This window comes from Limulus polyphemus, unplaced genomic scaffold (assembly GCF_000517525.1).
Source record: "Limulus polyphemus unplaced genomic scaffold, Limulus_polyphemus-2.1.2 Scaffold5388, whole genome shotgun sequence".
Taxonomy (NCBI): Eukaryota; Metazoa; Arthropoda; class Merostomata; order Xiphosura; family Limulidae; genus Limulus; species Limulus polyphemus.
The window spans coordinates 12667-23442 of NW_013670998.1; the positions used below are offsets into that span (position 1 = coordinate 12667).

Here is a 10776-nt window from a genome sequence, read left to right on the forward strand (position 1 = left end):
CATACCGTCTATTATAATACCTGTGAATGTCTGCAATGTCTGTATTAAGTTCATACTGTCTATTATAATACCTGTGAATGTTTGCAATGTTTGTATTAAGTTCATACTGTCTATTATAATACCTGTGAATGTTTGCAATGTTTGTATTAAGTTCATACTGTCTATTATAATACCTGTGAATGTTTGCAATGTTTGTATTTAGCTCATACTGTCTATTATAATACCTGTGAATGTCTATACTTCATACATGTAGCACTATGTTACCTTATATACATAGCATTGTGTTACTTTATACACTTAACACTTTATATACTTCATACATGTAGCACTATATTACCTTATATACATAGCATTGTGTTACTTCAAACACTTTAATATTTTCAAAAGTTCAAAATATAAGATGACAGTTGTAGCTAAAATTACTTTAAACAAGGTATTGTCTTTATTTTTATTCCCACCATTTTTCTCAGTGTTTTGATTTAGATGTTATAAAATCTAATTTTATGTCAAGATATTAAATTATATGTAGTACATATAAAGTAACAATTTAGGAAAGGTTTTTCACATACAATAACAAGTGGTATGGATTTTATACAGAGTAATAACTTAATAACTATAATGCTTTAACAGTAGGTCTCTGATGATATACCAAACTTTCATGTATCATACTAAACAGTATGAACTTGTAACAAAGTACAAACATTGCATACTTCATACATGTAGCACTATGTTACCTTATATACATAGCATTGTGTTACTTCAAACACTTTATATACTTCATACATGTAGCACTATGTTACCTTATATACATAGCATTGTGTTACTTTATACACTTAACACTTTATATACTTCATACATGTAGCACTATGTTACCTTATATACATAGCATTGTGTTACTTTATACACTTAACACTTTATGTTAAATGCTACATGTATGAAGTATACAGATATCTACATGTGTAGAGTATACACAGTGCTACTTGTGTGAAGTATATACAGTGCTACATGTGTAGAGTATACACAGTGCTACATGTATAAAGTATACATATATATATATGTAGAAATTGTGCAGAATGTTATTGGTATAAAGTGTACAGAATGCTGTTTGTACAAAGTGTATACAATGTTGTGTGTATAACCTGAGTAAAATGCTACATGTATAATGTATGCAGAATGCTTCTTTTTTGAAAGTGTACATGGTGCTACATGTACAAAGCATAAAGAGGCAAACTTGGTGTAAGAAACGAAACTGTGAATGTACATGGACTTGGTTTTAGATGCTGAAATAATATAATATATATGTTTATGTCAAACAAATACTTCTATACATTACATTTTCATGTTACTGGTTGTTTTAATAACTTAATGCTTCATATTTAAAACAACCAAATCTATGTGATATAAGCTCATATTTCATTGTGTTATCAATGTTTCCTCTCATGGTACAGCTATATAACAAATCTATGTGATATAAGCTTACATTTCAGTGTATTGTTAATGTTGCCTCCATGACAGAACTATATAACTGTATTGTGTTGGTTTTTTACAGGCTACTGATTTGGATGAAGAGAATACTAACAACAGTAGAGTAAATTATAAACTTACTGATCGGCATAATTCTAACCATTTTACCCTGTGTGAAACAAGTTCTAATGAAGAAGGAGTACTCATGAAACCAGTTCAAGAAATTGATTTTGAAGACCAAAATCTTCCTGAACCACAATGTGGAGATAGCATGTCAGTATGTACACGTTTGTTTGAGTTGGAGGTTATGGCTTATGACCTTGGTATCCCACAACAGAGCTCCACTGTAAATGTCACCATAGAGTTAAGGGTATGTGACTTAAAACTCCTAACTTTTTATACTCATAAAGGAATAGTGGTTTAATTCAAGTTAAGATTTGGGTTATTAACTTTACAATAAATTCAATTCTAAGACAATAATTCACCTCTTCATACAGTTTTATTATCTTCCTTGTGTACCTGCCAGAGAAATTTGCATGCTACTTGCCTTGAGACCAACTCCCACCTAATTTCACTTGATTTGACGTAAGTTGCTTTGTTGTATGATTATGTCATTATGCGACAAAAGTCCACCACTAGAAACATGACACACCGGACTCAATAACCCTCCCCACATGCACTTGCACTCCTTAGCATTGTATTGAACAAACATGTTTAAATTTTTCATCTGGGTTCAGTTTATTGAGATTTGCATCATTAACTAAACTTTATTTCCATTTTCTTTAGCTTTTATCTCAAACCTTTAATTTTTATTATCAATTCTGAAATTATGGTGATTTATACTTAGTCCTGAGTGAGTGGCATGGTTCACACTTAATCCTTATTTCTGCTATGACTTTAGGAGGCTCGTTAACTGGTTGTTGCAGCCATTGTCCAATGTGTTAAGGATTTCTACTTACTTTTTGGGCCTCCATCTTCCATCCTGCAAGCCACATTTCTTTTTCTTTAGTTGGGAATGATATCTTGGACTATGACTTTAACCTGATTTGATTTGGGTAGTACCTCACCATTTGTGAAATGACACTAACTTTTCAAACTTTCTAAATTTCATTCTCAGGTATGCTCCTTTTTTATCTGTGTTCATTAATATTTTTCCTTTTCTCATTCAATGATCCATGATTCTTGAGGTTTAACTTGTCTTTCCTGTTATTAGAGTTTATACTGTTTCCTTCCTCTAATAGCTCCTTTCACATGCCCAAATGCCTTATCTCCCTCATTTTCACAACTCCCTTTGATGTGATTTGTAAACTTTCTTCCTTTCCTTTTCTTGATTCCCTGTCATTGGTATCTGTCTGTCCAGGGATTATGTCTCTTACCTTCTACTTTACTTTCCAGTTCCCCCATTTTCATATTTTCTTTTTCTACTATTTTCTCTATACCCTCCTATTTTCCATTTCTTAACTCTGCCTTTATCTGAGGCACTTTTTAGCTTCAGATGGGCTTCTGTAGACATTTATTCTCTTTTATGTAGCTTGTTACACTTCTTCTGCTATATCCCTCAGTACGTTGTTCCCCTGTTTTCAGGACTCATTGGGTTGAGCTACATTCTTCTTTACTGTACTCCTTCTTTCTTTTTTTGTAGTAATTATTTTTCCGGCTCCATTTCTTTTCCTGATGTCATTAGTGGTGTTCCTTTCTCCCTGGTGGCCTGGCTGATGTCCTATGGATACTGTACTCTTTTATCTTCCCAGGTTTTTTACTCTTTCTTGACCTCACTTTTACTCCTATTACTCATCTAGATCAGTCTCCTCCTTACCTTCCAATTCTGGATTTCAGGATCCCCCCTTCTTTTTAATTGTCTTTGAGTTACAAGAAGACTCCTTTCAGCTGTGCGGGCGTTATAATGTGACGGTCAGTCCCACTATTTGTTGGTAAAAGAGTAGCCCAAAAGTTGGCAGTGGGTGGTGATGACTAGCTGCCTTCCCTCTAGTCTTACACTGCTAAATTAGGTACGGCTAGTGCAGATAGCCTTCATGTAGCTTTGCGTGAAATTCCAAACCAAACCATACAAGAAGACTTTTTCATGTAAGTGACTATCATACACGTACAACTCTGAGTACCCATTTTTTCTCCTGCTCTTGGTCTCAATTTCTGCCAATATTCGCTTTTCGTTTTTCCACCTTGGTCTCATTCCTCTTCTCTTCTAATTTCTCTTTCTTCTCCCTCTAAGCCCATCTCTGGTATTTTTCACCCAATTTACAGTTGGCCATAGTAAAAGTATTAGACCCCTTCCTTTTTTATGTTACACCTACCTTTTTAGTGTCTTCCCATTCCTTTCTCTTCCCTTCAACTCAGCATCAGCTACTCTTGTATTCACTGGTATTCTGAAGGCATTTGTTTGCCATATTCATGGGCCAGGGCTGGCATTCTTTTTATTGGACTATTTACTTCTGTTAGCCTATATTTAAATGTTTCGTCTTCTTTTACCCCCATTTTTTATGGTGGCTACTCAGTTGGGAGAACTTATTCTGGGATCTAAATCCTTTCTCATGCCTACTCAATATTCAATACTTTTGGATGTTTCCTTCCTCTCCTGTCCCATGATGTTCAATTTCCTCTTCTTTGCTTGTGAGCTGTGGCATCTCTGGTCACCAGGTTTTACACTTTTCATTCTCTTCCTGCATGTTCTTTCATTTTTGGGACTCTAGCTTCCTCATTCCTTTGGGGCATGTCTCTTATAGTGGACCTTGTGAACCCAAGATTTTTATTCTTGAGGTCCATTGCCTTCTTTTGTGAACTTTTCCTCAAGTAATTGTCATGGTGACTGAACTGTGTCTGTACTACATTGTATTTTCTCTTACTGCCACTCAAACTGGATCTCTTCCTTCTTTGAAGTAGGGTTTTGCAGACAACTATTGCACTGTGTCCAGTCCTTCACCTTTCCAGCTGAAGGTCCAGTGGGAATCTGAACACTTTTTTCCGGGTCTCTCCAATGTGAATTTTCCCCATTCATTGAGTGGGGCATGGGAGATCTCTGCCACTTACTAGTTCCCAGCTGCTGGAGTGGTGGACTGTATAGAACCCTCTCTAGTTGAGCTTAGCACAATATTGTGAGAAGTGGGGTGGTGGTGACACTGTAGTGCAGTTCACCCCTCTATACCATAACACACACCACTTGTGCCCTCCTACTGCAGCCAGAGTCTGTTCATTAGAATTGAGGTGAGCACTCACCTTACAACAAATAATATCTATTTGGTGCACCCTTCTCCTGCAGCCACTGTTTGTTGAGTAGATTTGAAGATAGCATACACAATATATAACCAAACTGAATCAATAACCTGCCCTCCTCCTACTGCTGGAGTCTGATGGTAGAATTCAGATGTACACAAAAATTAATACCATATAACTAATGTACCTTTCTTCCACAAGTGGAGTTGTGTAGAGTCTGACAGTGGAGTTGAGGTGAGCACACTAGGAACAGTCTGAACACACCCAAACCACATTACACATATTGGTTATCTGACCACTTGTGTGCAAGTACTTGAATGGTCATGATCTCATTCCACCCATCTATGCAACATGTGAGGCTTGTTTGCCTCTTCCCCCTTACCGTTTTAGGTGAAAAGTATACCCTGGTCGAGACAAGATGCAGACTCCCCACAGTTGTGCCCCTATGGATTCTCTGCCATTTGATGTCTCACTCCAAGGGCATCATTTGGGAAGTGAAGTGAGCTGAACTAGGTAAAATTTGTGCTGGCCCTTCCACCAATTCAACATGATATTCTAGTTAATATGTGTGAAGGGGTGAGTTTTGTCTCGTAAGTTAAGACTTTCCTTACCTGAAAACGTATTTCCATCCACCCTCTTCACTTCAAGTACAACTTTTTTATTGCTTCTTCAAAGAATGAAATTACCATGAATGCATTTGCATAGGGGAAGTTATTGTGCATGGAGGTGTGTTGCCTTCCTATTGGTGGAGGGCTTTTGTCACATGATGATATCATCATGTACCGGTGCAATTCATGTTAAATCACATGAAATTAGGTGGGAGTTACCTCAAGGCTAGTGGCATGCAAACTCTCTATGGCAGATGCATGAGGAAGACAGCTAACTGTGTGGGGAGGTGATCATCCATTGGAAATAGATTTTAAGGTAAGGAAAATCTTTAATTTTGAAGGATTCAGTAGAATATATGTTTTGCTCACATTTTCAGCCATAATTGTACTGATTTGTGGTTTAGATTAGGTCTTTGAGTCTGGATGAATAAAGTTTGTTTAATTTTAACCATACTCTTACAATCAGCTGAACCAATGATTGGGAATTTATTTATTGCTGTGAACAAAAACACCACAGTTCCACACGTAACAGCATAGAAACCATTTTTTTAGAGTGCTCCTTAATCTGTTTTTAAAGTGTTTGAATAATCAAAACAATTTAAACTCTTACAGAGAAAGATCAAATGTAAATTTTTCATTTTAATATCAATAAATAAACTGATAAACTCGTTTATTTAGTGTAAATGTTTATTGTATATTTTGTATATCAACTGAAAGAAAGTTTCTCTAACAGGATGAGAATGACAATGGTCCAAAGTTTAAGAAGGAAACATGTAGTAAAACTGTGACTGTAAACGAGACAGCAGGTGAAGGTTAGTGTTTTCTTTTATTCTAAATTCAATGATAAAATTGAATAGTAACACACATATTTATTACATTATTTTTTTCATATTGAAAACATGACAGTACAAACTACTTACTAATATTTAGGACAAGCAAATGAAATAATTCACTATGGCTACCATGAACTTTCATTAAGAATATTACATCATTCCATAGTTTTAGTTTGATGAAGAAAGTATAAAGTATTATTTATGTTGACAAATGGGTACTAAAGTAGCAATGAGACTATGAATGCTATGAAAGGATCTTTTCTTCTCACTGTTTTGACTACAAGTCTCCTGATAATTTCCTGAAGAAAATATGTAGTCAAAATGTTGAGAATAAAAAATCCTGTCACGCATTCATAGTCTCGTTGCTACCAGGAAAATATAGGTTGTAGGTGTGGTTTTATCAGGAAATGTTGTATCATTCCACAGTTTTAGTTTGATGAAGAAGGTATGTTGTAGGTGTGGCTTCATCAGGGAATGTTGTATCATTCCACAGTTTTAGTTTGATGAAGAAGGTATAAGTTGTAGGTGTGGTTTTATCAGGGAATGTTACATCATTCCACAGTTTTAGTTTGATTGTGAAAGGATGAGCTGTTGTGTAGTTTTATCAGGGAATGTTATATCATTCCACAGTTTTAGTTTGATTGTGAAAGGATGAGCTGTTGTGTAGTTTTATATGGAAAATTACATCATTCCACAGTTTTAGTTTGGTGGTGAACAGATGAGTTCTTGGGTAGTTTTATTAGGGAGTATTATGCCCTTACACAGCTTTAGTTTGGTGAAGGGATGAGTTTTGTGTAGTTTTATCAAGGAATGTTACATCATTCCAAAGTTTGGATTCTCACAATACTTACATAAATTATTTTTATATAATTATAATGATATTGCAAAGACTGTATTCACACAATGTTTACATAACTAGGCTGTATTACAAAGGCTTATTAACACATTATTTAGAACTCTTTTTATTTCAGCCAAAATTTTGCCATTGCAGCTTTATAAGAGCTAGTAAAACAAGAACTGTACTAATAGGCTTGATGAAGCCACAATATCAGAATGTTGGCTGAAAATAAAATTATTTTTTTCTAACATTATTGCCAAAACTTGTTTTTTCAACAATGTTTACTAAAGGCTAAGTTCACTGATAGGCCTAACTTTTCTAACAAAGTTTCAACAGAAAATCCAAAACTAATATAGGCATAACTTATTTATACACTTTTATGATTTTGGAAAGGGTTCAGAGTAGGGCTATTAGGATGACACCTGGGATGGAAAGTTTGTCATACAAGGATAGGTTAAGATCTCTGAACTTGTTTTCTTTTGAAAAAGAAGAGTTAGAGGGGATTTGATTGAAGTGTTTAAGATTATTAAAGAAATTCATAATGTTGATGTATCGTCTTTTTTCATATTTAACAGTGAGAATGATGAGACTAGGAGATACAAGTTTGTTTTGGCAGGGTAGGAGTACCACTGAATCTTGTATTTGTTATTATGCACTTGAATTCAAACATTGGTTGATCTTGTTGTTTCTCTGGTGTATTAGAATCCACAACTATAAAGTATGGTTTAAATGTGGTTTTTTAGATGGTTTGATATGTAGCAACTGCAATAGTACTGTGTTGTCCATTTTAAATACTGTTTTGCTTTTTTGTTGTTTACATATTATCTTTATATTTTCAGAGGGGTAATTAATATGTGTGTGTGTGTGTTCATAATTTTCTTCATGATTACAATTGATGTTTATCTTCTTTGATAACTGTTCCAGGTTTTCATTGTTAAGAAGGGTTGTAGTAATGTGCTGTTGTTGTTTTTTTCATTTCCTTGGCATCATCAATATTACAGATGTTCATTTTGGAAACTAGACAGTCTATGAAGCCTGTCATTACACTGTTAGGCTGGTTTTATTGATATGATAGTTGAACTATTTATTTGTGTATGTTGGTTTCCTGTAAACTCGGGTGTTGTAGAATTATGTGTATTGTAAGAATTATATCTAGAAATGAGAGTTTATTTTCTTCTATCTCCATAGTGAGTGGTATCTAATGGTGTTGACTGTTTCCATAGTGAGTCATGTTGTATCTTGAGATGTTGATGTGTGCATTGAACAATTATTGACTGGTTATGAAGACAGAAAATGATCTGTTGCCCACATACACTAGACAGTAATTATGATATTCTACTCTTCCCTTTCTGCTTTCAAATTAATTAATGCTGTTATATAGTATATTTAACCTATATACTTGGGCCTGTATGCAAATCTTAATGTTTAACATTTCATTTAAAATACTGATTACATTTCAAGAATCAATAATAAATCAATAAGGTTTAGAAATTTTATAACAGCCCATCATCATGTATAAATGTATAAAGTACTTACTTGTCTAAATTCAGCACAGAATTTGTCTAGAATGCTGACAATATTTTTGAAGTTGTTTGTAAATTAGGCCTAAATGAATTAGCATGTATTAATTGTTCTGTAAAAAATTGGCTTCTGTAAAGATCTGCTGCCTAATACACTGCTATTCTTCACCTATAAGTAAATGAAATATTCCACCATAACATATCTCCACATTCACTTTATAACTTTGAGGAAATTGTTTGTAATTATGCCTAAAGTAATTGGCCAGGCAGTTTGGTAGCTTAACTCACAATTCTATGGTCCTGGGTTCAAATCCCTGCCACACTGAACATACTTGCCCTTTCAGCCATGAGGGCATTATAATGTAAAGGTCAATCCAACTGTTCTTTGGTAAAAAAGTAGTCCAAGAGTTGTCAGTGGGTGGTGCTGATTAGCTGCATTCTCTAGTCTATCATTGCTAAATTAGGGACAGCTAGTGCAGATTGCCCTTGTGTAGCTTTGTACAAAATTCCAAACAACCCAAACCAAACCTTAATTTATTAGCTTTTCTTGACATACTGCAAAAAATTGTTGGTTTTTAAAGTTCTCTGTTTTGCTATGACATCATGCATACATGGCAACGTCTTTAACGGCTGGGCACCATTGATAACATTTGTTGCCCAGCTTCTAAGGCAACATTATGAGTTGTATCTCAAGATACTGACTGTCTCCCATTTTGAGTTGTACCTTGATATAGTGAATTTTCAGATGGTTCATGATGCTTTGAAGCTTATGTGTAGTGTATATATGTGTGCGGCTATTTTACAAATGTATTATCAACATACCTGAGTCACATTCTGGAGTATGGAATAGCTGTTAGTAATTGTATATAGTATTTAATTATATAAAAAAGTTACTACCTAACAGTTAGATTTAGTTGATCACATTAGGCGCTATCCATAAATATGTGATGATAAGACAACTTGCATACACTTGAGAAAACTAGTAGTGTCATGGCTGGAATAGTCCAGGAAGGTCCATCAGTAATGGGTTACACAGCAGTATTAGTATTAGGAATAGATCAAATAAAGTCATGTATTCCATATTTTATACCAGGTGGTGTTCAAAGGTGGAGCCAGTGTAGAAACAGGTGTGGCTAGTTTAATCTTCACATTTAATAATTCCTTTTCCAGATGTGTTATTCCTTGTTCTTTTCAACCTCAGTGATGCTCTTTTCTACCTCATTGATGCTTTTCTTTACTTTTTCAGGTGTTTTCATACATCTTAAATTTTATCATCAAAACTCTTCTGTCCTTCTGCATATCTTCAAACTTGTAGCTGTAATCTCTCTTTATGTCTTCTATAACTTTGTCAGCCATTTATTATGAAATATATTTTTGATTTATTATTCCTTTTTTTAACTCATCTTTTAATTTTTTGTCCTCTTGGTCTTTTTTAATTTGCTTTTCTTTTCTTCTAATTTTCTGTTTATTTTTTTTCTTCCGTCCCTTTCTTCTAATTTTCTGTTTATTTTTTCTTTTCTGTCCCTTTCTTCGTGTTCTTCTTTAAATGCTCTGTCTCTTTTTGTTTGTTTTTCTTTCCATTGTTTTATCATGTCTGACAGAATTCAGAATTCCTACCTCAATTTGTGCCCTTGTAGTCATCTTGAATGAAAGTTTTATCAAAATTTCTGTTGTTTACACCAAAAGTATTGTCTCTCTCTGACACCAGTGTTGTAACATAGTTCTGTTGCTGGAAGGTTCTTTTATATTATTTGGTGAAAATAATTCAGCATCCAGACCACATAAATTACTTTAATGTACTCCTTTTATTCTGTCTTAATTTTTGTACACTTCCAGAGGCTTAGGTTACAAGTGATGTTAGCTATAGTTAAACAAATTATCTTCCTTGGACAAAGCTAACACACTGATGGTGCACTTGCTATTTTGAAATAAGAAAACTTCCTACTTCACAGTATTTATACTCTAGCTTCAAATGTGCTATAACACTTTATGATGCAATCTTAGAGTTTACGAGATGTTCTACATTTATATTTTAGCATTTCACCCAAGTTACAACATTAAAAATATTGTTATGGCAGCGGAAGTCACGCGATGCTGGGAGCATGTGCACTGGAGTTTCCTGAAGGATCATGAAGGCCCGAGTGCATTCGAGATGCCCTCTTTTTAATATATAAGCCTGGCAAGAAAAACCAGCGCAATCGGCAGATAGATTGAAGAGATATATAATTGAGTCAAGTGAGAAGTAGGCACTGTAAGTAAAGTGTGTGAATCACTGTCATTTAAAG

The 10776-nt window shown here is 34.5% G+C and overlaps 1 protein-coding gene across 1 annotated transcript in view; it reads left to right on the plus strand.

Annotated features, from left to right (window-relative positions):
- The window catches only part of LOC111089152 (cadherin-23-like), a 66488-nt gene that overhangs the window by 12064 nt on the left and 43648 nt on the right, over positions 1-10776 (plus strand). Inside the window, exons 5-6 of the mRNA XM_022401082.1 lie at positions 1550-1834; positions 6034-6112. Coding sequence (XP_022256790.1) covers positions 1550-1834; positions 6034-6112 — 364 coding nt within the window. The remainder of the gene's footprint in view (positions 1-1549; positions 1835-6033; positions 6113-10776) is intronic.